We start from the raw sequence: 27,317 nt of genomic DNA on the forward strand, positions 1-27,317 counted from the left end.
CATCTGTCCCTCTGTCCAGGGGCAGGATCCAGTCCTGGAGTCCGTCCTGAGCTGATGGGACCGGCAGCAACCACCCACCAAACATGCACAGGTGTCTGGGCGTGACCTTCAGTGGGGCTTAGGGCCGGCCAGAACAGAATGATGTAAATAAAATCCAGGAAAAGCTCTAAGCGAAAGAAAGCTTAGGAACAAACCAACCAATTCAGTGAAGGCCGAGCGGCGAGGGAAGCGGGGGCTCATAACCCTGGCTGAGGGCCAGCAGGGGGACGCGGGGGCGGGGGGACGCTGGAGGGGACACCATCCCGGGACACCCTAGGGTCCACCCAGGCCCTGCCGGGCATGGGGTCTGACCAGCGAGGCAGGGCCTGGGGAGCAGGGGCCAGTAACTCAACATGAATCAACATAAAGGATGGTGCAAAGAAAAAAGAAATCATCGCAAATAAAAAGAGACATGTAACATGTGCCTACCATTTTCCAGATAAGAAGGGGCCGTACCTTCTGACGGGTCGAGGCGGCGCGCCCGCCGCCCGTGCTTGGAGTTGTTGTGCACGAACATGTTGTCTGACACGGCCAGCACGTGGCCGTCCACGTTGACCGTGGTGGACACCACGACCTGCGGAGACGAAGTGGGGTTGAAGCAGGGCCGGCACGGGCCAACCGGAGCCCCAGACAACGTGCGCCCGGCCCGGGGAGAGAGCCTGGCTGCCCGCACCCCCGTCCCTGTTGGCAGACGGGGCTGGGTGGTTGGTCTGCTTTTGTTTGGTGTTGTTTCGACGCGAGATTGCTTCTCTTCGAAACCTGCTACCCTAATTACGGTTTAATCTCCTATTATGCTAACAAGTGAATCCCATTCAGAGAAATATTCTTGCAGCCATTAGCGACAGAAGCACCCCTCTGGCCACTCATTTTAAAGCTGCTGTTGTGATTGATCTGTTCACATATTGATTGGATAGTTTATCTAATTAAAATTAGTTCACTGGAGACTGTCCCCCTTGAAGAGCCGTGAGGCTTCGGTTGCCAAAAAAAGGTCCATAAATCAGGAGCGACTGCTGCCCGCAGCCTCTCATCGGAAGAGCGGGGTCAACGTCACAGTTACAGGCGGTCTGGTAATGGAGGGCTTTGCGTCGGAGAAGGCCGAGCTGAACGTAATGCTGAGAGGGTTCTCAGTGCAGGGAAAATATCCTTTCTCAAGTTCACTGCAAGGGTGGCAGAGACCCTGGCCTGCTGAGGACCCTGGTCCGCCAAGGGATCGTCCTCCGGTTGGCGTGAGACCCCTGTCTTAGGTCCAGGTCAGAGGGGGTCAGGGGGAGACCGTGAGGAATGGCCTCTTACTCTTGGCAAAAGTGACAAAGACACTCACATGGGAAGTGGGGGTGGGAACAGTGACCTTCCCAGGGGACCTGTGACCAGCATCCCAGAATGGCGCCCCTTGATGGCCTCAGGGAACGGGACTCGGCTGCCCAGCCTTGAGAGCTCTCTCTCCTGGACGCGGGTGGGCGGGACATGTTATTTCCAGAGTAGCTGGGGCAGCAAAGACTGGGGGGCCCAGGTCCAGACGGGGGATGAGCCTTTGTAGCGGGACTCCTGGGACTGGAGCCCAGGTTTGGGGGGCAAGGGGCCTGGCTCTTTGCCCCATGTGGGCAGTAGCAGGGACCAACACCACCTAGAGAATCTCACCCCTCCGTGGAGAAGTGTGCAGTGTGAGCAGGTGAGCAGGGGCCAGAGGGGAGCCCACCTGAGGCCACCCTCCCTGCTGGGCCTGCACGCGTCAGAACGCACCCGTGAATGACAGTGAGAAGCCAAGGGACAGTGGGCCATAGTTAACAACAGTGTATCAATACCGGTTCCTCCCACAGAGCAAATGCGCCTTATTAACCAGGGACACCAAGGCAGGGGCGCCCAGAGGGCATCTGGGAATTCCCCATGCTCCCCGAGAGGTTTTCTGTAAACCTAAAACTGCTCCAGACAAAGTGCTAGGGAAGAAAACGATCATATGCAAGGGTTGAGGAAAGGCCACGGCTGCATGCACGCATGTGAGGGCAAAGGCTGGAAGGGAAGCCTCGGGCCTCACAGGAAGGCTGAAGCAGCAGGCGGGGGCCCCACGCCCCGAAGCTCCCCCGCCGGCTCTCGCCGACCACCCTCTCCCCTGCGGGCACCTCCAGGACTTCTGGGGCCTCCCTAGCATCGGGGCCTCGCAGACTCGAAACGTGCCGCCATCGGCATCCCCACACCCGGGTCTAGGTCCCTCAGCCCCTCCCTCACTGCCTGGAGGGTGGTGCCCTGCATGGCCTTTGCGGGGGGCGGGGGGGGGCTGGGACACTGCGGTGCCACTGGCAGATGCGTGGCCTCTGCGCAGAGCACCCAGGGCTGTTCCCACGGACCGGGGCGCCCTCCTGCGGTCTGCCTGCCAGGCCCCGCCCGGGCGTGCAAGGCAGCACTGGGACCCAGCCCCGGAGGGTGATGCGGAGACAGGGCCGGGGGCCTTTTCAAGTTCCCGGACCACAGCACGTGAAAGACCCAAGAAAGGTAAAAATAAAATAAAGGACAGTGTGTCGGCTGTCATCAGTATGTAGGTCAGCCGCCCGGGGAGAAAAGACCGCAGTTCGGCAGGGAGAGAACGACAGGCTGAGCCGAGTGTGCTGGCCTGGGGCAGCTGCAGGCGCCCCTCGGAGAGGGGCTAGGCTTGGGACACCAGGTGGAGATACGGCGGAAGCCCTGGCCCACCGGTAAGTCCGGCTAAACCTCTGAGAGGCTGCAGCAGGCCTTTCCGGCAACTGCGGCTCCTGTTGGGACGGATGCTGCGGCGGCCACTGGCCCGCTCTCATGGGCCCGCCGCTCCGCTCAGAACCATCGACAGCACCTGCTGAGCCCCGCACAAGGCAACGGGAGGCAGGCCCAGCTGTTGGCCAGAGACACTGCCCCCAGCTCCAGCGCACGCCTTGGGCGGGCTGGGGCACCCTGCTCTGATTGGCTAGTCAGCTGCAAACGCAGACCACACGTGCTTTGCTAAAAGGCTAACGCCTCCATTGAATTTCTAAAACTGCCTTGAGCAAGTCGGTGGCAAACTCATCCCACTTGGCTGGTGCCGCCCAACTCTCCTCTGGGCCGTAGGGACCAGCAGGGGTGTGTGACCCAGCCCAGAGCATTTTTCTAGATCGAAATCAGCAAAATCGTCCATCCTGCGGGCCGGGTACCCTTCACCCTGAAGTAACCTCCTAATCCTTCCCCAACAAAGGCTGAAAAACCAGGAACTGGCCCTTCATTTACCCCTGACCTCGACCAGCTCTCCGCCTCTCTCTTTAAGGGGGCATCCTCAGAGCAGACCCAAGGTCGCGCCTGCCCAGCCCGGGCTCGGCCAGAACAGGTCAGGCCTCGGGGGCCGCAGCCAAGCTAGGAGACCTCCGGGAACACGCAGAGGCCCGCATCCAACAGGTGAGGGGGGCCAGTCTTGAGGACGCCCTCTCGCCCAGGAAGAGTCAGTCAGCCATTGATTCCTGAGAGACCTCCAGCAAGAGCACTGAGTTCTCATCGATCGAGCACGGACAGCGGTGGAACAGAGGAACGGGCTACGGGAGGTGCTGGCATTAAGAGGACTCTCCGAAGAACATCTGAAAGGGCCCCTTTGGACACACCCAGGAGGCTCACCCCGCTTAGCCTCCAGCCCTGGAGGCCCCAGCTGCTGGGTGTCCAGTGCCTACCCCCAGCACATCTGGTCTTAGGGGCGAGAACCCGGGCCACGGCCTCAGAGCTGACGTCAGTCCCTCGCGAGCCCTGAGTGAGTGGGTGGCCGCAACGAGGTCTGAACAGCGCGGCATCAGACCACTCAAATCTCAACACGGAAGGCCCCCCGTCCGTGCGTCTTTGAGAAGGGTGTACCTGGAATCTCCGCATGTCTCGAGGGTTGCCTGCATTCTTCAAACAGTTCTGATTGCACTTGAGGAAAAACTTTAGAAAGAATCTACAAAAATACAAAAAAAGATGGATAGTGGTTAGGGTTATCAGACAAAAAACACAAGGTTTTTGAAAGATGCTCTTGCACGGGGAGTGGCGCTTCCCCTCCCTGGCCTGGCCAGCGGCCCTGCAGGCAGGTGCGGGGCCTAAGGGCCAGCGGCCCGACTACTTTGCACGAAAGTAGTGACCTCCACTGGCCTTGACGTGGCCGGTGTCCAAGTCTTACTAAACAGCCATGACTTGGACTGGCCATTTCTCGCCTAGACCTCTGCCCAACCGCCCGTGAACCATTGAGGAAACATGGGTCCCCTGGGGCCCGCCAGCCTCCGCCCATGGAGACACAGGAGGCCTAGTCTGGCTTGAGTTCCAGACCATCCGCCCTTCTGTTAGGACAGGCTGCGGGACGTCCTACCCTAGAAAACCATCCGTTGTTTATCTGAGATTCCACCTGACCTGGACCTGCGGTGTCCCCTCCAGCCGCCCCACCCCGGGCGGGGCTCACCACCTGAGGGACCACACTTCTGAAGAGGCATCTGGGAAGTTACAACGATACGACTCTTAGGAAAGAATTTGGGGTACTCTGCCAGGGGCTGCCATGGCCTCTGTGAAAGGCCAGGTGCATTGTTAAAGGGGGTGACCCGTGCCCCCTGAGGTGACCGGGACACCCATGCTCGGGCAGAGAACAGGACCCAGTGCGGAGCCGGTGCCTTCCCGCCCTGCCCCGCCCTCCAGCTGGGAGGCGTGATGAGTCGGGGTCTCCACAGTGAGTTGAGACACTCTGACAAAAGCATCATCGGGTTGTCCTCCCCATCCCCACATTCTAGGTGACAAATGTGGATGCAATTTGTCACCGCATTTGGGTGACAGATGGCAGCACAGATACTGGAAGCCTAGCTGGGACACGGACCATGGGGGCGGCGGGGTCTTGTCCCCACACCCCGGTGCTTCACCCAGGAGGCCACGCCCCCCAGGCACTGTCTTTGGGTGTCTGGGCGTCCAGTCCAGAGAGGCTGCCCAAGGCCGCCTTGCCCGTGGGAGGATGGCGGTTTCTTTCGATGTCCCCTGATCTCCCTGAATTCAACCTGATGTTCAGGGAAATCACGTCCTTGCAGACAATCATATCCCAAACTAAAACTCCTCAGCAGACCGAGGAGTCCGTCTCTACGCATGCCCAGCGCACCCTGGACGGCTTCCCGTCGGGGCACAGGAAGCGCCCACGGTAGCAGGAGAGTCTGGCCGCCGAGTTCCGTGTGCTCACGTGCGCCGCAGCCTCGCTCCTTGAGGCCGGAATTTACATCTGGAATTAACTCGCCTCACCTACACTTCAGCTCTCGGGGCCTCTGAACGCCATCTGCCACCAGCACAGCCCGTCACTTGAAATTCCACCCACCAATTTTTCCTAACCACCGCCGCAATTAAACTCCGCGCGCTGCAGCGAGGTAAATTAGGCGCACCTGCGGCCACTCTGCACTTGAACTGCAGCGGAAAGGGCCTAACAAGGTGAGGGCGTCGCAAAGTTATCGTCCTCTCAGGCAATTAGGTTTTCACTTCGGGGACGCTGCAATTACGCCGCACACAGCCAGCCGGCTCCTCTCCCGGGCAGGCGCCTGCCTGGGCCGTGCACGCCGCGCGGAGTCGGCTCTGGGGGCTCCTGCCGTCAGGGCCAAGGCGCCCCCTCCGGAGGAGCCGCCTTCAAATTCCTCGAGGTCTTTTTACCCCTGCGCCTCCTGGCACAAAGGGCCGGCTCAGGGCTCACCTGAGCAGCCTACGCTGCCCTGGGGTGAAGAAAGTAGCCGGGTCCTCTCGGGGGCGGACCCTGGGGCAGGTGGACTTGCCCGCACATTTCGTCTGCGGGGCGTCCGATGCGGACGTCTCACACTCGGTGAGACACGTGGGAGGGACCTGCCATGGGCCGCCCCGGGGAGCAGGCCCCTTCAGGCTCCTAGGTTCCCAGGATGCAAACCCAGCGAGGGGCAGCTTCGTCGGAGTGGCGCCCTGTGTCCCCTCTGCACCCTGCATTGGTCATAAGGAAGTGAAGGGCTCGATTGAGACTCCCCGAGTGGGGTCCGGCCCATGACCACTGACGCTGTGTGCTCAAGTGTCGGGTACAGGTCCACCCAGGCGGGCTCGGCGGGACTCGCCATGCCGACACGCAGGAAGGGGGAGGGACCCGAAGGCCCAGCGTGGGAGGTCAATTCTCATCCTCTCCTCAATTGCCCTTTAATGGGCTTTTTCTCTGAGAAATATCTGACAGCCCCTTTACATACCTCACTTCCGGAGTCTGGGACACAAAGGACCTCGTACTCTCGTTAGGGAAGGAAAAATCTCCCCTATGTCAGAAAATCTTTGGCTTTCACACCAATAAACTCTTTATTACTGCTAACTGTGGACGTGCAGCTCAATGGCAGGGGCGATAAAGATTCCAGCCTGTCATTAGTGCATTATGCTTAATTGTGTACACGGCTCTTCCCATTGCAGCTGCTGGCCCGTCATCAAAATGACCATTTTGTACACTAATTCCCTGACCCCGTCTTTATTTCCCTAAAGAGTCATCATCTTTCACAGTAGGTACCAGAGTAAATCAAGCTTGAAATATGGGCTTTATTTACTTGTTTCTCCCAGGCAGGAGAGAGGCCGCAGCTCGGGGTACCCAGCACCCCCGTCCAAACCCCCAGCCCTATCCCACCCACAGCGCAGAACCCTGGGAAGTCCCCGGGCGCAGTCAGCGGGGGGAAGGAGGGATCTCATTGCTCCCGAAATCAGGCTTTCTCCTCCTCGGAGCGTCCGGGGGACCACGAGAGGACACCCACTGGGCGAGCTCGCTGGCTCTGCAAAGAGCAGGTGTCGGGGGTGTGCCTCTCACGCGGGAACACCCTGGGAACATCCCCCCCCCCCCGCTTTTCTGCCTGGACGGTGACTCAACCGCTCCACACAGAGCTGTGGCCACATCGTGCCCGCGGCAGGAAGTCGAAAGCGGGGTCCTGGGGGCCCCGTGTCAGAATCCGCTCAGGCACCGCCCGCGCCCATGCGCGCGTGGCAGAAGGGCCCGAAACGGGTAACGGGAGGGAGCGTGTGAAGTGGGGTGCTCTCGGTACCCCACAGGACGGGGCCAGCCCCCACCGCAGCAACCAATCTCCAAGTTGGCTCCCTCTGTGTGTGTGAGAGCTGTGAATTAGTTCATTTACATTTACTTTTATGAAGCTGATTAACCAGAGCCCCTCTAGCTGATGAAAACCATTTTAATTGTGGTGTGGGGCTCCTGTGTAATATCCATTACATTATGAACTGTCTAAATCCTACATGGGTATTGTGCAAATTGGCCCTCGGTGAGAGAGCCGGCAATTAGGCCCAAACAGCGCTCCCGCGAGCTGCTCCAGAACTTTGCGGCGTTGTTCAGGACGGTCAGAAACAAAGGAGGCTGTTTAATTGTAATTTAATGGAATATCAAGGAGTCCGTGGCATTAGACGCTGGCAACAGAGAGCAGGAGAGAAAAATTAACTGCAATTATGTTTGATTAAAGCTATCTTTCTCAATAATCAGCTGTCCTGACAGGCCACGGGGCTCTCGTGGGCTCTGGGATGGCAAAAGGTGTTGAGCAATATTAGGACCAATAAAGGGGATATTAGCATAGCTAATTAGAGCCCTGCAAAACCTGTAAAGGGGGCCTCTGTGTATTGTAATGTGTGAAATAATTGGCCAAGGCCGTTATCAATTACACAAGGAATGAATTTGGTTTGTCAGAGAAAAGCGAGGGGCGCGTTCCGGCCGACGGCGTGTTTCCCCTGCTGCCTCTCGCAGAGGAGGGCTTGTCCACTTTCAGCCAAAGCCACGACCTACCGGCGGCCAAATCAGTGACAAAGTGTTGCGGGGTCCGGAGGGCCCCTCGTCCTCACCACCAGCCCCGAGATGGCAGTTTGTCACCCCAATGAAGCCAGTCACCAGGCCATCGTGATTCCGTCCCCTCTGGTCTGAGGAGCACTGGGTGGTCTCCTTGGGAAAGTGGTGGCAAAGGGTGCTGCTCCTGGCGACCGGGAGCGAAAGGGGGTGGGGAGCCCGTTACCCTGCCTCGCGCACGTGGAAATACACACGGACGTCAACTGTTCGGAATCGCCTGCTCTCAGCACCTCAGGAATCTGATGCAGGGGAATTGATTTTTTTTTTTAACTTTTGTTATCGTGAGCCTCTCCCAGGCTTGGCCTTGCCAGTGCTGGACAGCGTGTGTGATGGCGCATCGCACCATCCGACCTGAGTGGCCCCGGGCGCACAGGGGCGGGGCCTCCCAGGCATCCACCTTAGCACAGGTTAAATGCCACGCGGAGGAGGGGGCCCCGGCGTCCGCCCGAGGCCTCCGGCCCCAGCGGCTGACCTTCTCTTCTGGGCCTCAATTACGGGGAACACGGGAGTCTGAGTCAAGGATGAAAAACACCGCTCCTTTCCTGGGGGAGGGCGCACTCGCCCGGTTTCAGGCAGAGCTCTTAACAAGCAGAAAAGGAACGTGGCCACGGGCCCCTGTGTCATCCATCAAAACCCCTCGGTGTTCACGTGCGAATCCTGGCGCTGACAGCTTCCGAGGTCCCCGCCAACGGCCCCCGCGGCTTCAGCTACTGAGTCTGGAATGTAAAAGCCAGGACACTGTTTTCATTCGTGACAACCTTGGCAAGAAAAGGAGAGTGTGGAAAACCAACCAGAAAAGGCAATTGTGAAAGCCACCACCCACCGGTGGGGGCTGGGGGCTGGGGGACCCGGCACGGCTGCTGAAAGGATGGACTCCAGGGCTTCTTTTCGGCGGACAGAAGCCTCTGGAGTAGGTGGGCAAGGTGAGCCCTGCAGGCAGAGTCAAGGCCCCCCGAACGGTCCCCTTTGAAATGCTCATTCCTAGTGACCATCACTGCCGCTTTGATCCCATCACAGCGGAAACACGCCCCACTCCCTCACTCCCACGGGAGGGAAGCCTGGGGAGACAGGGCCCTCTCGGGCTGTTCGGCGCGGCCCTGCCCACCTGGCTGCGCTCTTGGAAGGAAACAGTTAAAGAGTCAAATTAAAAGACAGAGTCTTTAAGAGACTTTTCTCTGACTGAAGACAGTGACTGCGGAGAGCTTGCTCGCAGTCCCTGCTAATTACTGGAAGTCCCTGGAAGCCGCGGCCGCAGCTGCGTGCGTGCCAGCAGCGCCCGGCCATCAGCGGCTGCCGTATCGATTCCTGAGCAGCCCCAGCCGATCGGGTCCGGGGGCCCCGAGACAGGGCTTCCTTCAGAGAGCCTGTAATGAGCATCCCCGCCACAGCTCCACTCTGCCGACATCAGCGCTGCACCCCGAGACAGGGCGCAGGTCAGCGCGGATCGGGTTTCCAAAATGCGAGGGTCCCGATGGCGGCCCCCCCCTCCCTCCCCCCAACTGCCGTGAGCCATTACGGGGCTCGCCTCCTGTAATGCCAGACGGGAGGAGAAATCTGCTCCATTAGTCTGATTTATTCTTCAAATATGCCATGACAAATTGCTTTAACACCAGACTTATTAAATTCTTGTACATTTCAAGTTATGGGTCTCATATACTCGGGCCTACATGACGTCATCACGAAGGGGGCAGAGGGTGACGGTCTTGGGTTTTACGGCCGGGGCCGGATGTCCTTTGTGAGGGGCCCCTCCCCGGGAGAGAGGGCCGGACGGCCTGGCGCCCCACGGCGGGTCCCTGGGCTCCGGGGGGCCCCCATCCCAGGCTCGCGTGCTGCGGGCATGGACGTAGGGGGCTTTGAAAATATCCATGGCTTGGCTTGCAGTTCAGCGCAGGCTGGCCTTTGTCTGAAGGGTCCCCTCCACAGCGGCGGAGCCCGTCTCCAGTGGACGCAAGCTCTTTCGCTCCCCTTCGCCGGAGTAACCACACGGCATTAACAATATTTGTACTACAATCGCCCAGGGACCCACTTCCCAGATTCTATCACTTCTTTATCTCCTGACAAATACCTCACTATCGAACATTATTAGGTTTAGAAAATTAACCCTTCGCGGTCTGGAGCCACACGCGGCCCCGCCGTCCCTCCGAAGAGCCTTATCGCTGCGTTTGGGCTATAATGGTTTTTCTTTTCATCACAATTTCAGCGGCAGCTGTCAAGAGGCTCCTATAGATACCACGATCTTGCTCTTTTGCAATGATTCTCATTAAAATGATGCCAAAGAGATCTGATGGGATTTAATAGCTTTGTCGGTCAGTCCCACAGCCTCCTCCAGAGCAGAGCCTGCCGAGGCTTCCAGCTGGAGAAATCTGTACGACTTGCGTTCAACTTTTCTGGGTGGTTTGAATGTGTTCAGATAAGTAAAACCCAGGCAGGCACTGGGAGCGCAGAGGCATCCAGAGCTCGGCGCACAGCCGGCCGCCCGCCCCGGCTCCCGGTCAGGGTTCTAGTTAGTATTTTCAGTAACTGTTCTGATATTTCATGATAGTTTTGATAAGGTTATCTGTTTAAAAGGAGTCAACCGCACAACACAGCCGCCGCGTGACGTGCACCGTGTTTACACCGGGGCTTCCGTTTCAAGTGCCTATCTTCGTCCCCCCCTCTACCTGGCTCCCGGGTTCTAATGGGCGCCGCAGCCCTGACACCCTCCCCCCGCAGACCATTCGCGCTGTCAATCAGTCTGCATTTTGTCCTCCTCCGCGTGCTCATTAAAACGGCGCCCTCGCTCCCTCTGGACAGCGCTCCGTTTGCCAGCTCTGATCACGGAGCTCCTCACTTAAGAAAAATGCCAGCACCGCTTGGCTCAGGCCAGACGCCCCCGCGACTTGTTGCAGCTCCAGGGGAGACTTTCGGAGACTTTGCGGCCGAGGCGACAAGCCTGCGATCCCCCGAACTCCAGGCCCTACCCCTCTCCCACCCGGACCTGCGCCTGTGTGCAGGTCCCTGGTGATCACAGGGGCACTCCCCCACCCCCGCCACCCTCGTTTCTGTGGGCGACAGAGACCATTCCCCAAACAAGCGGGGCCTTTTCTGTGGTTCCTCCTTATCCCCCAGTTTTCCAGTGGCAAAGACCTCCTCTGGCTCAGATGCCCATTCCCCCATCCACACCAGCTTGCTTCATTAAGAACTATCTTCTTTGCGGGTTGAATTATTAATAAAAAAATCCCATTTTAAATCAAGCGCGGAGAACACCAGTGTGGAACCTGCCCACGCCGGCCTCTCCAGCCTTTTAGGTCCTGATTAAAAACTTATTAAAACATTATAAATGATTAATGGGAACACAGCTCTGAGTGGCAATTATTAGTTTTAATGCAGGTAATGCAGCTTAATGAGGGGGCACATGTGTGCCAAGCTTTAACTTCATTACTCCTGCGTGTCAACAAATACAAGAGAAATGGGCGTCCGGGTCATCCATTACTCGGAGCAGCCGCCAGCCTCGTCCCTCGCCTCCCCGTGTCCGGGAGCCGTAAATTCAACCCCTTGCTGTAGCTCCAGGAAGGCCCACGGTGTTAAAACCTGCAGACCCAGCGGGGCTCCCCCCGCTGCGTGGGAACAGTCCTCCGAGACCCTCTCGGGGGGCCTCCGGCACACTGGGGTCCTCCCTGGGCATTGTCCCAGGTTCTCACGTCTCCGCGCAGAATCACACGCCGCCGGCGTCCGGAGCCACCCGGGTGCTTGCCTTCCTGGTTGGGCACAGTGTGCGGAGGAGTAGGGCCCCACCCGCCAGCATCCAATCCATGTTAATGCAGCTTTCCTAAATACCCCGTGCCCCTCAGCTAAAGGTCCATCTCCCGGAGCGTGAGGGGAGGGGACGGGGAGAGGGCACACTGTCCCCCTGCTGAGGCAGGCGTCAGGATGCTGGCAGCCCGGGGAAACCAGGCAGCGAGCGCCCGGCTGCAGGACAAGTGGACACCAGGGGAGGCCAGAGCCAGCAGGAGGCTGCACGGGGAACCGGTACCTGGAAGGTGCTGATCACCCCCTCCACCCACCGAGGACCCCAGACAAGTCCCGGCCCCACCTGGGACCTCCTCCCAGGCCTGCACACAGCCCGCAGCTGGGGGCGGGCGTCCCCACCCAACTTGGCGAGTCACCTTTTCTCTTCTGTGTTTGTGACACGCAGCCGGAGTCGGGCTGATCCCCACTATCTGTTTGAAGAGTGTTCAGGACTATTTGCATCATTTTATCGCTAATGTATAATATATGGCTCTAAAGTGAGCCCAAGCACTGTCTTGTTACCGAGCATAAAAAAGTGAGGGCAATAAAGATACATTAGTCCTCTGAAGCACAGCGGCTATAACGCGAGCAAGGTTGCTGCTCGGAGTTAAGAGGCAACCTCTCTGCCTGACTAAGACAATGGAAGAGTAAAGAAAATGTCAAATCAAGAAAAGCTGGATTTAGAGATGAGGCAGCCCGGGATGACGCTGGTGCCATATTTTGTGAAACTATAATGCTGTTGGCAGCAAAGGCCCGTGTTTCTGATTCATCTAGGGCCGCACGGCAGAGCTTCGTCAGTCTGTGCAAGGTATAAATAATTCAGGGTGAGAGATGGCAATTACAGGGCCCTGCACAACCAAAATGAATATTTTATGAGGACTAAAACTGCTCTGGAATGAATCATACACATGGAGTCGCACACACATGGCGCGTGGGCTCACACATGCCAGCCCCAGGAAGTGCAGGGCCCGGCCCCGGCCCCGGCCCCGGGTGGGGACGGAGGCCCGGCCGGGGGCAGCCGCCCACGCCGCACCGTGGGCCGGGCGGCCGGCGGCCTGCTCCCCCACGCCTGACGGAGGCCCGGTCCCCCGGAAGGCCCGTGGGCAGCACGGAGACGACACACAAACTACGCACAAACTCGAGGTGACCCACCCCCAAGTTAGCTTCCCGGTGAATCCTGGGGAGCCAGCATCGGGCTTTGCTTGTGGTTCTGACGGCTCACCCCGCTGAGCTGTGGGAGCCGCGGCCCTGCTCGGGGGCAGCCGGCCCTCTGAATTCTGGGAGAGCGGGAAGAACAGTCCTCTCGTCTCCAAGAAATTGGGGGCTGAGGGAAGGAGGGGCCATGGGAGCCTCAGCGTGTGTCGCGCCCAGGCCCGCAGCTCTCCTTCTGGACTGAAGGCTATTCTGGGCTCTGCCTCCATCTCTAGACCCGAATCTTATTTCCATGGCCTGGGTCAGCCGACGCGGGGCCGGGGCCGGGGCTCTTCATGTCCGTACCCCCAAACTCTCACGAAAGCGTGGCTTCCCTCACTTCGAGCAGCAGACGCAAGGAAAGGGGGGTAGGGATTATGCCAAAGAGATTTGTAAAGGCTGAAAAGATGGTTTCATCTACATTTCCTCCAAAAATGCTCCTGGGGAATGGCTAGGACAGACAACAACATTGTTCACGGGGCAGAGGAGGCCAGGCCCACTGCTGAATGGCCATTGTGTTTGTCCAGCTACTGATACCTGGGCTTTTGTGCAGGGAAAAAGGCCGGGGGCCGTGACATCAGCGCAGCACAAGTGTCCCTCTGTGCGGCGAGCAGCTTGGGCCCTGGCCGCGGTGGGAACCGGCACCCGATCCCTCACAGAGGTTTCCTTCAGATCCAACGCCGGCGCATTGTTTACGAAAACAAGGCTATTAGGTATATTAATAATTTGATAAATAGGGATTTGCCCTTAATTATTCATGAAGAACATTTGGCAACAGTAAAATTATATTCGCAGAACAGGTTTATAAACCAGCTAATTATAAATTAAGTATGCAAGAGAAAATTGCTAACCTTGAAATTAAAATATTTTATGATTCTGCAATTACAAAAAAAAGGTAGAGAATTACCCAAACCCTGGGGTGAGCGGAGCCCCCAGGACTCTGCAGATGGCCCCCTGCGGCTGGGCGAGTGACAACGGCACAGGTGGACAGGAAGGTGCCCCCCACAGCCCTAGGAGGGCAGGTGGGGGCAGGGCGTCCAGGCAGCTGGAACTTTCTGAGAGGGTCACCTGACCAAGCCAGCACCCACCCACCCCCCCACCCCCCAAGGCAGGTCAGCCTCCTCAGAAAGCCCGTCTGCACCCTGCGCAGTGCCACCTCTGCCCGGCCTTTGGGCAGCCAGCGTGACCCCATCACCATGCTCGGCCCACAAAGAAGCGTGGGCGGCCCTCTGTGCTGCCCTGACCCAGCCGCACTGCTGGGCCCGTGCTCCCGGAGCCTGGGGTCTAGAGGGACCAGGTGGGTGCGGGTGGCAGAGAGGCACGCAGTGCCACTGGTCCCCACTAGAGGGCTCCCCGCGTGTCTGGGAGGGGGAGCCCACAGCCACCCCATGCCATCAGCACTCAGCTCCTTCTGCAAACTTGGGACAGACCCCTCCTTCCAGCAGGGTGTCCCACCCGCCCCTCTGACTGCTCTGCCCACAGACCTGTTCATCAGGGGCTCCCTTCACACCCACCCAAGACCTCCTCAGCCTCAGCAGCCGCACAGCCAGCAGCACACATGTGTGAGTCACTGCTATTTCCCGGCAGGCCTGGGGCGGGGGGACAGAGGCCTCCGTTCACTTTTCTGTGGCCAGCACCCTCGCCCCCAGCTCGGGCAGGTGTTAAAAGAGCTAAGGACAGCCGCCAGGAGGAATGACAGCACGATATCCCGCTTTATTTTATCTAAAAAGTCGGCTGTACTCCTCGGCTTCTCCAGGCTGCCTCCCACGCTCACCAGGTGGCACCTGCCGCTGGCCAGTGAGCGCAGGGTCAGGGTCACCTGGCTGTGACCGGGGCCCACGGGCACTCTCCGCACCCACAACCACAGGGAAGTTGAGCCGAAAGCACTTTGGTGCTTTTCCCCTGTTTGGTCCTCCAGAGCACAGTCTCCTTAACGGCCCCAGGAATGGAGCCCACGGCGGCGGGCGCCCCTTCCGGCCCAGCCACCTCACCCTCACACGCCGTGGGGGCTGGACGGCCCTTTTAAGTATAAAGCGCTTCGCAAAAACGCTCGTGGCGCCACCGAGTAGGACAGCCCCCGCCACTTAGATGAACACCAACAAACGGAGCCTCCAGCGTGACGCGTGCCCCCGGGCCTTGCCGGGCACGCTCCTGAATGGCGGCCCGCAGTTTGGGGACGCCGGGCTCTGCTTACAGGGGCAGTCCGAGGGACTGTCACTTGCCCCCAGACCTGCAAGGCCTGAAGGGAATCCAAAATTCTAGGGCCAGTCAACAAAGATGAGGTCCCTCAGACAGCGCCCTGACGCCAAGGGGTGTGGCACACCCACAAGGCAGCCCCTGGTCCGATTTTTGGCAGGGCTCTGAGCATCCTTCCACCAATTAGCTTAACTCCATCGGCTGGTGGCTGGAGAACATTTTTATCATTTGGAATAGACTATTTACCACTTGATAGGATATATTTCTTTCTTTGCCTCCGGGACACGCCGCACAGGCTACGCAACTTCCCCTAACAATATTTAAATTGCTTACAAAAGCCTCTCTAAATATTTGCTCTGTATTTAGCATGCCTAAGATTTGCCCGTGATCCCAAAGTCTTTCTGTTGTAAATTGCAATTTTACAACTTCATGCTCATGATATATTTTGACAAAGCTCAGCTGACACCCTCTATTGGCCTCCGAAGGCAAAATAGCAGACACTCCACGGGCCACCAGAGGACTCTCAATTTGCCGTGAGACCGCGGCCACTGCGCCCTCCGCAATCTGCATGGAGGAAGATTAAACATTCAATTTGTTACCTGATAGGCCACAAGGTTCACCACTTACCATACAAATGGAAAACATTACTGTCATTCCTCAACTTGCTTGCCTGAGTATTTTATTATTTGTAATATTTACTTCAGGGAAATTATGATTCATGTCATATTTATCTTCATGAAAAATGAGCGTCTAAATGGAAATCACCTTTTGAATGTACCAGGATATAGTGTAATACTAATATGCTTCATGAACTATAAAATTTAGTCACAGTGTATGGATAGATTGCAACGTGGCTTTAATGCTCCGACATCAAGCAAATTTTCTCCGTGTTAAGCGGATCCCGGGTGCCGGATCCCGGTTTGATAACCATCACGCTTACATGATGGTACAAGTCGCTGCCTGTGGATTTACGGCCCCTGCAGCTCGTTTGCATTAATCTGCCTCGGAACAAGCTATTCGCACTTCCTCCCTCGCAGGCAGGAAATTGAAAGAAGGTGTAAATCTGTAGGCCTGCAACCTGAACAAGCACGGACAGACACTTTCACCTGCCACCACCCATTTGTGCCGAGTCAATACAGAGGGGGGCTTCCTTCTTTGTCTTCGTCCTAGGACCACGTCTGTGGGAAAACCAGGGGGCCGCCCCTCGCCTTTCCGCCCACTTTTGCAGAAGCTGCAGTTACTGGAACCGCCTGCGATTAGCTCCCAGTCAGACTCCTGGTGGCCTCTGTAGGGACCTAGGGTCCCCAGAGGCTCTGAGCCACCCTTGGGGGCCCTGTGGCCCTCTGGTGTCCAGCACAGCAGGGCTCAAGGGCCCAGGACCTCTTTTGAGAATCCTTTCGTATAACTGTGAAAGCAAACACTTCTGAGGCCCAGCGAGTCCACAGTACGGCCCGGGTAACAGGCCTGGGGGTCCACTGTGGACAGAGGTCGCTCAGAAATTCGTGGGAGTGAGGGGAGGACTCGGCGACACTCTCCCCCAGTTATGGGGCAATTCTGGGTTTCCGGGCTGAGCCCGACCACCTGACGGCTGTCCCCAAGGCCAACCCACAGCCAGTGAGGGCCACAGGCGCGCCTCCCTCTGGCAGTGGCCGCCTGCGGCAGCGGGAGCAAGTCTCAGCAGCCGCAGAGAAATGACAAAGCCAGGTGAACGCAGCTGAACGGGATGACGCTGGGCCTCTCAGTTGCTCCCAGGCTGAGACTGCTGACTAGAGGGGGACAGGAGGCAGCACTGGGGTGTCCCCAAGAAACGGGAGTGGCTGGGTCCCAACAGGATGCCTGTCCCCACTCTGGGAGCTGCCACTGTGAAAGCAGGAATAACTAATTCAATGAACTCAATGTCCATATAACACTATTGTCACTGGAACCACAGGCATGTGACACATTGGCGATTCTTCTTATTCAGGGGCTCAGGCGCTACAAGTGCCGGACCTGACAAGGTGAGCACCACTGTGGGGCCCGGTCAGACCGGGGCCGCCCAGACCAGCTCAGACAGAGCTGTGTGGCGTGAATGTTTCCATCACAAACTGGCGATGGTCACCCTGCCCACAAGCGCCGCATAGAGGGCCAGTGCTCCGAGCCAGCCCCACAGGCACGGACTGAGGAGGAGGCCACATCTAGAGGACGTTCGCACCCAGTGACTTCTCCCGTGGCGTTGGACAGCTTACCTAACAGAAAGGAAGGTGCTCCCTCTCTCCGCGCAGGCCAGACCCCCATGGCTGCGCCGGAGCCACTCTGCAGGTCCAGGAGGCCCGCGGCCCGGCACGCCTTCCCGGCCATCAGGCCCATGATGGCGCGCCGGGCACCCTACCGCCCAGCCACAGCCCCGAACACGCACTTCCCTGTTCTGGGGGTGGCACCATTAATTAGCCCACTTCCTGAGCCCGTCATGAAGTCCCGGCTTGAGTGGCACCCGGGGTGGGTCACGGGCCCTGCCGGCACCATCACAGAGCCGAGCGCGGCACACCGCCCCCCGCCCCCCCGGCCTGGCTCTTTGTATTTCAATAGTTCTATGACAATAATTGATAGTGATTCACTCCTGAAATGTACCAATCCCCGGGAAATGGCACGGGCTTTCATTCATCAATTTCAGCTTCATAAGTGGAAATTTATACAAGGTATGCAGATGTTTGGAGTTTGGGGTAATCAATAAGGAGTAAATAAAGATTGGCATTCACTACACTCCACTTGACAAGCCCTGGCCTAATGTTTGTCAAGCAAATTAAACACACTCAGACTTTTCACCTGCTCCGACGACGGCGCCGCATATGGCCCCGAAGTTAAAAATAAGAAAGTGTGCATACATTATCATACATAATGCACAACTCCCTCCATTTAATATGCAAATTTTGTAAAATATTACTGAATACCTTCTGTTCTAAATGAATAAATTTGAATTGCAATTAGAATAATCTTGTATAATTAATGAAAACTGTCAATTTTTGTTCATAAGTAATTTGATTAACATGTTGATAGGGCACTTATCAAGTTCAGTAAACTGTTAGATTAGGAAGATGAAAAAATTCGAAGAAAATTTTTACCAGCTCTGACAATCTCCCCTGGCTCGGCGAACAAAGACTCGCTGGCAAACTTCCTGACGGGGAACAAGCCTCCGCGGCTAATCTGCGCATCCCGGCGCGAGGAAACGCAGACCGGTGCGCCTGCACCCCTCCCCTGCCGGGCCGGGAAGCTGGAGCTTAAACATCCAGGTAATTTCACCGATCGGTCTGACTCCCGGCGTCTGCCGAGGTCGCTGCGAGGAAGTGTGTGGCCGGCAGGCAGAGGGCCCGCGCACAGGGCGGCCCCACACGGCTACCCCGCACGGCCACCCACACTTGGGCAGACAAAGCCGGCGCCCACGGCCGCTGCCCCCAAGGGTCCCACGGAGTGACTTCAGCAAAGGCCTGCCCGCCCCTCCCCTCCACTTGCTCCCGCTCGCGTTTCCCTTTTCTAACAGAAATGAAACTTTTATCACAGAGACCTGGGCTCGCTTAGAGGGAGGATCTGTCAAGCTGGTGATTTGCACTTGGGTGTCTCCTGCACAGAAGTTTAGATGTTTAATTCATAAATCCTGTCATCCATGTAAACCTCCTGATTTCATAATGAATAACTCTTCATCGTTTAATTAATTTAATAATGCCTTTCAAAACCCATAAATGCAGGGGTCCTAAAACGGGCACACTAATTAGGCACGGCCAGGCCGGGACTCCTTCGTCCGCCCCAGTCCTGTCAGCTGCAGGGCAACTGGGGCCGAGGTCTGTGCCCATCGCCGGGGCCGTCCTGGAGGCCCAGGGAGGGGCCACCTGTAGGTAGGGCTGGTGGCCAGCAATCTGGGCATCGCAGCCCCAAGCTCTTCCTCTGGCCACGAAGCTGGTGGGGAGGCCCCAGCCGGCCCGTGCCTCCCAGCGCTGAAACTCCACAGACGACCTGGATGACTCTCCCCACCCCGGGAGACTCTTCAGAACACCAGGTCGGCCAGGTGCCTCTGCACAGCCAGCTGTGACAGGGTCGGACTCCGTCTGTTCCACCAGAGCCACTTCCCCGCAGCAGGCACAAGGCCTCGGGAACCTGCCCCCCGCCCCCCGCTTCTGTGATGCTTTTGCGGGAAGTTGGGAGAGCAGACAGAGGCTCCTGGGGGTCCCCTGCCCCCCACGGGGGGCGGTCTGTCTGCAAACAGGAGGGCATCCCAGGGCCCCTCAGCTCACACTTCTGGCGAGGTGGAGCTTGTGCAGGGCGGGGCCGAGGCCTCCGAGCAAAGGGGGAGGCAGGAGATCAGCTGCACGGCCTGGCTCGCCCGCTTGGTCGGCCTCTTCCTCGAAGAGCCAGTCCTGCCCAGCCCCTCGCTTCTGCTAAGACTCCGCCTGCCTTGGACCATGTGGACTGCTGGGAGGACCAAATGAAACACTGTACGTGGAGGCCTCGCCGGCCTCCATGCCTCTGATGTCCAACTGGTGGGGATTCAGGAAGTCACATGACTGCTACAAGCTGCCCACTGTCTCTCTGCGAAAGGGGGTGCTGCTCCCCAAAGCTGGGCTGGAGAGAGCCTGGGAGTAGGCGCCACATCCCAGCCAGGCCCCGGCGTACCTGGGGGCAGGCTGTGGGCGCTGAGCGCAGCGGCCAGCAGGCCACTGCCCTCAAGAAGCCCGTGCGCCTCCCACCCCCCCACCCCCCACCCCCCGCTCCTTGAGGGCAGTGATGGCCATTGCTTTCCACCTCCCACAGGAAAAGCCAGTCAGCGTGTCCTGGGAGGGCGAAGGGGCGGAGCAGATCAAACCTTCCCTGAGTCGCCCTGAGAACCCTGCAGGGGGCGGGTGTGTGGCCGGGCACCCCTGCACCTCCCCCCCTAGGCCAGAGACCGGGGCGCCGGAACACCACTCTGAACCAACCTGCGTGGGTCCTTGTGCCATTTTTAAATGGCACTTTTGATGGCTTTCCTGTCGGGGACAAGGACATGGCACAGATTATTTCTCTGCACATATTAGTTAAAAAATCCAGCTGACTTTAGAGTTTGTCAATATCAGGAGAGGTAATTAACTGTTTTGAAAGAATCCGTAATGTGGGACTTTGTAATGGCATCATTTGGAGTCAAGTCACAGATGCGGCGCGTGGAGCCATACTGTAATTAGGGAGAAATGCTGTACAGGTTTTCTACTAATTAGCAAATTATGCTGAAAATAGCATCAAGCTAATTAACAGTTATTATGGCATTTTTGAAAGTATGACTTTAATTAGCAAAGTCCTGACGTACGCAACTTCCAACTTGTCCAGAGAAACACAGGACATGATCAAGAAGCTGCAAAGATTATTAGGAAGAAGTCAAATCGCAGGGTGGGGGAGGGCGCTGACGGCCGTCCGAGGCTCCTGGTGGATGAAAGAACCTGCCTCCCGTCCAGCGCTGCCAAAAACACCCAGGCCGGCTGCCGGATGTCAGGTGGCCTCGGTGGCCGTAACAGCCACCATGCAAAAACAAGCCCGAGCTCAGCTGGTGCTGCGCAGAGTCACTTATTCTACTTGAATGCACATTAAAAGAACGGCTGAGAGAAGCCAGGCAACAAGACGGGGCCTGACAGCTCCGCTCCCGGCCGCCGCCCGCCATGCCGGGCCCCTCCGAGCAGCTGGCCGCCCAGGAGCAGGCCGGACCCTTGGGGGCCCTGCCGTCGGGTGCCCGTCCCCAGGCGGCGAGTGGGGGCTGCAGTTGGCTGGAGCGCCGCGCGCCCGAGCTGGTGAGCCCGCCCGAGGCGGTTCGCTGCTCAGCCTATTAGCTCTGCTGACCCTGCCCCTCCTTTGTCTTTGCCTCTTCCTCCTGCTGCGCTTCCTTCGAGAGCATCCCTTTTGTTGTCCTCCAGAAGGGGGGAAGTGCCGTCTCTTCCCCGAGCACCCACCCCCACCCCCAGAGCTTGAACTCCTGAGATGGGACGACACACCCAGCCGGCCCCCTCTAGCCCTGCGTGAACTCGGCAGGGGGAGAAGCGGCCGTTGCACACGGAGCGGAGGCCGGAGCAGACAGGAAGGCGGCCCCCACGGCCACCCCCGGCCTCGCTGCATCGCCTGTCCTTCACAGGGAGGGAAAGAGCCTTGCAGCCAAGTCCTGACGCGGCCACATATGGCCTCCGCCATCAATCTGACTAATCAAGCACCAAGGAGAAGCAGAGCCGACCTCATTGCCAGCGTCGCCCGTGTCAGGCCACGCGACCTGAAGTTGACAGGAGTCTGAGAAGGGAGTGGGCCATGGGGGGTTGGTGGGGACGCAGGGGGGCGGCGAGACAAAGCCGGGCCCTCCTGGAGCTGTCGTGGGGCCCACGCGTGTTCACAACCCACGCCTGCAGCCACACAAAGTCACCTGGTGTGACTTCCGCTCCACTTTCCTGCCCTGACCAATGGGGGTTGCGAGTGAGCCGAGGGACGTGGCGTGGGGGCGGTGGTCTCAGGGTTCCACCAGTGACCCCAGGGCCTTTGAGGGAGGAGCAGAGCCCCTGGGTGCCGCCCTCCTGGAAGGGTGCACCGTGAAGCCCTGTGTGGCAAGGGGGGGGAATGCCCCCCTGGGACCTCCCCGGGAAAACACGGGAGGACACAGTTCTTCCACGTGAGCGGCAGAGCCCAAAGCCGGCCTGGGCAGCCCCGGCGCACTTCCGGCCCCACCGTGCTTTCTGAGAAGCCTGACAGACAGATGACATTCTCCTATTTATTATCGAGAAGTACAAGTTTTGATGTTATCAGAGTGGAAAAACAGCCCAAATGTCAGAGTCTGAATATTTTCCCCAGTTTCTTTAAATGACATCTCACTTTCCTACGGCGGCTCTGCCGGGGCCAGTCCGCACGGTGCGAGCACGCGGGCAGCCAAGGGTAGATATCATTGAACTTGGTTGGGGTTTTGTTAGGCGTCCTCCGAACGCCACCATTCCTGCCCTTTTCCCAGCAAGGAATTTCAAATAACTCTGTTATAAATGGCTAAGTCCAGGGCGGCTCGACAGAAGAGAACCCGAGCTGACCCGTCGCTGTATTAAATTTTCATATGAAAAGAGGGCTTTTCCTCGCGCCGCTGAAAGGGCAGAGCCCCGCGCTCCTGTCGGGCTGGTGGAGACAAGCATTTTCTATCTCTGCATGCATAAAACGAGCTACGGTAGGTGTCAGTAATTAAACGGTCATGTTTCAAAGTCTTGACAACAGCACCGAAGCGAGCGAACAAGACGATAATTTCATTAGTCTGAAGAGCTAAGTCATAATTAGGTGCCTCTCACGGAGTCAAAGTCATGGACAAAAGGGGCAGAGCCGGCCCGGCCGAGTCCGCCGCACAGGCCTGAAACCTAAGCCGGGGTCCCCAGGTTTACGGGGTTCACCCGTGGGCAGGAGACTGCCAGCAAAGTCTGGCCCGAAACAATCAGGCTTTCTTCAGGGAGGCTGAGAAAGGAAATGATATAGGAACGGCCTGAAAAAGTGGGTAGCAATGGGGCAGGGTGGGCTATTGTTATGGGGAAACCTGAATTCCCTGCCTGGTTCCCGGCAGAGAGGCGGGCCTGGGGGCTGTCCCTACCCCCCCCCCCCCAGGGTGGCACCGGATCCAAGCACACTGGCCTCCCGCCACCCCCCGTCCGAGGCGTTGGGCGCCTGGTGCACTGACTTCAGTGCAGCACCACTTACTCCAAACTAAACTGCTGGGCTGGGCACTCCGTCGAGTCATTAATGTGCAGTTTGATGTTTGTCAGTTTATTCATCTCTGTCTTTCCTCGCCGAGGTATTTGCATATTTAATTGATCAATATGCTCCCTGTTCCTCTCGCACATCTGCCAAGTTGGTCCCAGCCTCTTCCACTCCTCATTTCTCAAAGTGACAGCGGCTGCCGCCGCCTCCTCCGGGCAGCCCCACCCCCAGCAGGCCCTCCCTCCCGCCCACCTGCCCCGCTGCCGGCTGTGATGGGGTCCTGTCTGCCCCCCACCCCCCCTCCCCCCTCCATTCTCGGATCCCGGCCAGCCCCGAGAACGGAGAGCCCCCCGTCCGGCGCGCGGCCTGCGGAAGTCCCTCGTACAGATTTTCCACATGGCCACACGTCACACCGCGAGCAGCAACATGTGTGCATTGTCTGCCATTCGGCATCTGTCACCGGCGCACGCCGCGCGGCGCAGCCTTGGATCCGCGCGCCTTATCAGCGGTGTGTCAGAAACCCGCGCTGCCTGCTCTCCCTTGTTTAATCTTTTATTAAGAGCTACATTGTGAGCTTCTGATAGCAAATGTCCTCCACTTCATCATTCATAAATCGGAGGCAGCATCCGTAAGGCGGGGACGCGGCGCCATCAGCCACCAATGGAAACGTCGCAAATTTTCTCAACAACCCGCTGGCATTTCTTGATGGCAGCAGAGGGCCCCAGAGCCCCAGTATGTGTGTGTTGGGCGGGGTAGGCACAGGGACCTGTCCCCACACCCCCTCAGGGTCAGAGGCGGCCCCCAAGGACGGGACACCACCATCACCCTTACCGGCCTGGTGCTTTCCAGTAGTCAAAAAGCTCCCCCAGCCACCTGGCTAGAACCTAAATAAATGGAACCTTCCGAAGGCACCACGCCGAGGCCCTGGTGGCTCCAGAGGGACCCCCAGGAGGGCAGGGGCATTTCCCCGGTTGGCCACGGCCCCACCAGAGGCGGGACAGAGGCGGGAGCCGGCAGGCCCCCTTCCTGGGGCAAGCACAGTTCCGCCTGCCGGGAGTCCAGCCTGGAGCCCAGCTTCCACCTCCACACTGGCCGGTGAACACCATGTCACTTCTCTTCCTGTGACCGATGTTTTAGTCTGAGCTGTCATTAGCTAACTTCGTTTTCTCTCCAAGACAGTGGGCCAAGCCCCACAAAGGCAAACCTCGGGGGCCTGAAAACAGAGGCCACAGTGTGGAGGGAATTCGGACTTGGCCCCCACTCCGCTCACCCTGCCGGGGGCCCTTTCCTGTGATGCGAGTTCCTCGAGAGAAACTTTAAATGAACTTAGATTTCGCTGTGTTTGAGGGACAGCGATTCAAAGCAACAAAATAAAACACCATTTGCTGAGTCCAGTGTTTCTGTGTTCACGCTTCTGCGTGTTCCTTTTTATTTTCTGCTCAGGCTAAATAAATGCCAATATTCACCTTGAAGGAGTCATCATAAAGTCGGTCCCCTGGGATATAAAAATATACTTCTCTCATCTTCCACCCAAACAGTGTCCGATGAAGTTAAAAGGCCCGGTAAGTGTGCTAAAATCTGCTTATGTGAATTATTTTTTTCCAGGATAACGGAGAAGCCATCAACTGGCTGTCAGGGTGCGGAGAGACAGGCAGGCTGTTTTATAACCGGGGAGCCAGGAGCCGACTGGAGAGGCAGGAGGCAGGGGCGGCTGGGGATGGTGGGGTGGGGCGGGGGCAGAGCACAGTCGGGACCAGAAAGGTCCCCAGGGTCCTGGAAGCCAGGCCAGGGCCAGGCCCTGGGGAAGCAGGGCCAGGCTGGGTCCCCACCACACACACCTGGGGGCCCCCCACACCCCAGCACCTAGTACCAAAGGGACCCTTCGGTTCCTCTCATTTCTAAAGACGCGTAACTGGACGCTCTCGAGTGAGGACCTGCCCTGTCCTTGGCTTTGCCCCTGGGAGCGTGCACAGGTGCGTGCCCGGCAGGTGGCTCCAGGCCTCGCTGCCCCCAGCAGCTGCTGGAAGGCGGCTTGTGAACTTGGCTCCCATCATCCAGAGGGCGGCCACCTCCAGCTGGGACCGAGGCCACACCGGCAACCACCGAGGTCAGAGTGGCTGAGCTCACCAAGGTCCTTGCAAACCCCTCGGTCTCGGGAACTCTGGAGAGCACGGGCCACCCAGCACCCACGGGGGCCAAGTTCAAGGGCAGGTTCCCTGCAGAAATCCTTTGGCCAGTGAGTCTCTTTGGGGCACGCCCTCCAATAAGCGCCATTCCCCAGTGTAGGATGCTCTTGACATCTAAATGAGTGGGTCCTTCCAGGTCATACAGTCAAGTACTTCTGAAGTGTCTCGTCCAAGTGGCGAAGCCCCCACGGCTGGGAAGAAGCCAGAGGCCGCAGACACGGGCTGACACTTCCGCGTGACTTACCACCACTCTGGCAATGTCGTGATTATGACGTCTAAACTTCCCCTGTTTATTTGCAGTCTCGAGGAATGCATGATTGTTTATTTTTATTACAAATATTGATGGTAACTCACAGGCATTTACTTCATTGCCATTTCAAGTGAAATTGCCCGTCGTAAAATATCTCGAGAATTTTGACCCTGATGAGCTTCCTGCGCGGGCCGGGGCGCGGTCTCCCATTCGTCTTCATTGTGCTCCGGGCCCTCACCGCACAGGCCACTTCAGGACTGTCTGGAATTTTGTGTTAATTGTGCGGCTCTCCACTCCCGCCACATTTCTCTTTGTGTTGAAAGCGTCCCGGTGATTTATCCTCATTATTGTGTAAATAGGTTTCGGCAGTTCTCAGTAAATAAAACAAAGACTGACAGGAGGGGGGGAGGGAATTTGCTCTCCTACCAATTAGAGTGGCCTTAGGCAGTACTTTTAAGAGGAGATAAATCCTGCAAATCACTAAAATGATCCTGTCACATGCACCAAATATTAAAATCGCACAGTGGCGCCCTCCGCACGGTCTGCTCTGGTTTAATGAGTTGGGGGGGCCTCCTCGCCAGGGCTGCCACGCACACAGTTGGGGACCCGAGACCGGCAGCACAGCCCTCGCCCAAACGCCGCCCCCCACCCAGCGTGGCCAGATGGAAAGTCGGGGAACACACGGCCCTTCAGCCCGCGAGTCCTCTCAAGTTGTCTTCTCACCTCCTACCTGCAAACCCTTCCCGGGAGGCGGGGAAGAACAGCTCAGGGCGGCCAAAGCCACCCTGCGCATCATTCACCAACCGACGCCGAGGCCAGCGCCCGGCCAAGGCGTGGTGCGGGAGCTTCTCCGCGCTGGAGTCTGGGGGACAAAACCGCGGTGACTTTGTCTGGTGCCCTGCTCAGTCCCCCCTTGCAACTAGTTCATTGAGGAGAACACGGAGGGGCCCCCAGACCTCTGCTTGCCAGGGTTCCGCTCCTTCGCTTCCTCCAGCTCTGTGGTCAAACGATCAACCCAAGTCCGAGGACGCCGGTCCCTGGCGCGGCCAACACTTCCGTGACACTGGCCAGCCCACAGATCCCGAGGCCACCGTGAGCCTCATGCCCCGGCCGCTCTGGGACTCTGTGCAGTGGCACCTCTGTGAGGGACAGTGAGGTGATGTTGCAGCGACTGGCACGGTGTCCACACCTGATGGGAGGCTCGGAGTTCCATGTTTTCCAGCCACCACCTCTCCTGTCCAATGGCAGAGTCTCCCCTGCTGACGGGGACGCCTGGTGCCCTGGACTGTTGGCTTGTCACAGCCTCTCGATGGGAGTCTGTATGAGCGTGTGACCACCTGCAGCTGGAGAGTTCCCATGACCTGAGCCCCTGAGTTGGGGATGTGCCCAAACCACACGAGGCTCACAGGCTGCCTCCCCAGCAAGAACCAGCAGGGGCCGGGCACCCCAGGGGAGGGCGGGGGACCAGGGACCCCACCTCGGCCCCGCCCAGCCCTCGGGCCCAGCAAGCCCGGTGGGCGGAGTTCCTGTCCAAGGGCGGGGCCTCCTCAGGGCTCGGAGTCCGCAGCAGCCACAGGTGGGTCTCCGTGGACTCCCACGGGCTCCCAGAAACAGACAGAGAAGCAACACAGCCACGGGGAGAGCAGACAGCCGCGAGGCTCACAGGGGACTCGAGGACGCGTCCCGCTCTCTTCTGGACGTTCGCGGCCTCCAGCTCAAGGGCCACATGGGCCCCAAGAGACATCCTGGTGGTCTGTAGGTACGTGAGCTCACACCCGCCATCGCGTGTGGTCCGACTGCATGTCGGGTGCCAGGGCGATGCCCAGACCACAAGACTGGTGCCCGAAGCAGCTGCTCTCGGTGCTGGGGAAGGTGTGGGGGGGCGGCGCCCACCAGGGCTGAGCCGGGACTCTGGTTCCTCCTCAGCAGCCCGGCGCGCTTTTCCCGCTCGCCCACGGCTCCCACCCACCCGTGAACACGTGTGCACACTGTGCTCAAGCTGGGACGGAGGGGCCGCACGGGCGGCCTCCCGTGCTCACCGAAGGTGGACGGTCTCCCACTAAACATGGCCAACTTGTCGAGTAAGGAACCTGCTCCACGAGGAAACGTTACAAGATCTGGTGCCTGGTCGTAGAGTATTTATTTTGGCCCGTTTCCCGATGGTTCTTCAGACTGGTGAGCATCA

General features: G+C 58.4%; 1 protein-coding gene across 12 annotated transcripts in view; it reads right to left on the minus strand.

The window, feature by feature from the left end:
* EBF3 (EBF transcription factor 3) overlaps positions 1-27,317 on the minus strand; it is a 108,139-nt gene that overhangs the window by 33,907 nt on the left and 46,915 nt on the right. For 7 of the 12 annotated variants that reach the window (XM_037051219.1, XM_037051223.1, XM_037051222.1 and 4 more), the window contains exons 7-8: positions 3,877-3,958; positions 469-613 (exon numbers count right to left, since the gene is read on the minus strand). In XM_037051219.1, the coding sequence (XP_036907114.1) occupies positions 469-613; positions 3,877-3,958 (227 nt within the window). The remainder of the gene's footprint in view (positions 1-468; positions 614-3,876; positions 3,959-27,317) is intronic. The other 5 variants (XM_037051214.1, XM_037051224.1, XM_037051218.1 and 2 more) reach the window with 1 other exon arrangement.

This window comes from Sturnira hondurensis, unplaced genomic scaffold, assembly GCF_014824575.4.
Source record: "Sturnira hondurensis isolate 20B ecotype Veracruz unplaced genomic scaffold, ASM1482457v3 Scaffold0007208, whole genome shotgun sequence".
NCBI classification, from domain to species: domain Eukaryota; kingdom Metazoa; phylum Chordata; class Mammalia; order Chiroptera; family Phyllostomidae; genus Sturnira; species Sturnira hondurensis.